Genomic DNA, 1,321 nt, shown 5'->3' with positions numbered 1-1,321 from the left:
CATCCCGGTACCGGCCCCGGCAGCGCCGTTACTGCTGGGCACCTGAGAACCGGGACAGTCAGTGACACCGGTACCGGTACTGACCCGGTACCGACCCAAACCCGACCCCCATCTCATCCCGGTACCGGCCCCGGCAGCGCCGTTACTGCTGGGCACCTGAGAACCGGGACCAGAACCGGGACAGTGACACCGGCCGGTACCGGTACTGACCCGGTACCGACCCAAACCCGACCCCCATCTCATCCCGGTACCGGCCCCGGCAGCGCCGTTACTGCTGGGCACCTGAGAACCGGGACAGTCAGTGACACCGGTACCGGTACTGACCCGGTACCGACCCAAACCCGACCCCCATCTCATCCCGGTACCGGCCCCGGCAGCGCCGTTACTGCTGGACACCTGAGAACCGGGACAGTCAGTGACACCAACACCGACCCGGTACCGGCCCCGTACCGATCCCTTCCCGGGCACTGACACCGGTCCAATACCGACCCGGTACCGATCCCGACCCCTTCCCGGTACCGGCAGTGCCGTTACTGCTGGGCCCCTGCGGCACCGGGACCGGGACCGGCTCCTTACAGCTGGACACCTGAGAACCGGGACCAGAACCGGGACAGTAACACCGGAACCGGGACAGTGACACCGGTACCGACCCAAACCCGACCCCATCCCATCCCGGTACCGGCCCCGGCAGCGCCGTTACTGCTGGACACCTGCGGGACCGGGACCCGCAGTGACACCAACACCGACCCGGTACCGATCCCGACCCCTTCCCGGTACCGGCAGTGCCGTTACTGCTGGGCCCCTGCGGCACCGGCTCCTTCCCGGCTACCGACACCGGCCTGTCCCTGTCCCCATCCATTCCCGGGCACCGACACCGGCCCGGTACCGGCCCCATCCCGATCCATTCCCGGTGCCACACCGGCCCGGTACCGGCCCCATCCCGATCCATTCCCGGTACCACACCGGCCCGGTACCGGCTCCATCCCGATCCATTCCCAGGCACTGACACCGGCCCGGTACCGGCCCCATCCCCATCCCCATCCCTTCCCGGTACCACACCGGTCACCAGTCCCGGCCTGCGGCACCTTCCCAGCCCCGCTCCCGGTTCCGTTCCCGCTCCCGGTTCCGTTCCCTCTCCCGGGGCCGTTCCCGCTCCCGGTTCCGTTCCCGCTCCTGGGGCCGTTCCCAGTCCCGTTTCTCCGTCCTTGATCCCCGGTCCCGGTCCCTTTCCCCATTCCCGTCCCTGCTCCCGGTCCCGGTCCCCGACTTTGACCCCGGACCTTGCCCCATTCCCGGTGCCCGTTCCTGTCCCCGTCCCTGC

General features: G+C 69.2%; 1 protein-coding gene across 1 annotated transcript in view; it reads right to left on the bottom strand.

The window, feature by feature from the left end:
* LOC121346654 (cleft lip and palate transmembrane protein 1 homolog) overlaps window positions 1-1,290 on the bottom strand; it is a gene marked incomplete at its 3' end in the record, with an annotated part of 13,531 nt that extends 12,241 nt beyond the window's left edge. Inside the window, exons 1-2 of the mRNA XM_041424644.1 lie at window positions 1,067-1,290; window positions 451-586 (exon numbers count right to left, since the gene is read on the bottom strand). Of these exons, the coding sequence (XP_041280578.1) occupies window positions 451-586; window positions 1,067-1,290 (360 nt within the window). The remainder of the gene's footprint in view (window positions 1-450; window positions 587-1,066) is intronic.
* Between the last annotated feature and the right edge of the window lie 31 nt (window positions 1,291-1,321).

The sequence above is a fragment of the Onychostruthus taczanowskii genome, unplaced genomic scaffold (assembly GCF_017590055.1).
Source record: "Onychostruthus taczanowskii isolate IOZ18803 unplaced genomic scaffold, ASM1759005v1 scaffold831, whole genome shotgun sequence".
In the NCBI taxonomy this organism is placed as follows: Eukaryota; Metazoa; Chordata; class Aves; order Passeriformes; family Passeridae; genus Onychostruthus; species Onychostruthus taczanowskii.
Note: the sequence above shows the minus strand (reverse complement) of the source record. Positions and strands in the feature narration are given on the sequence as shown.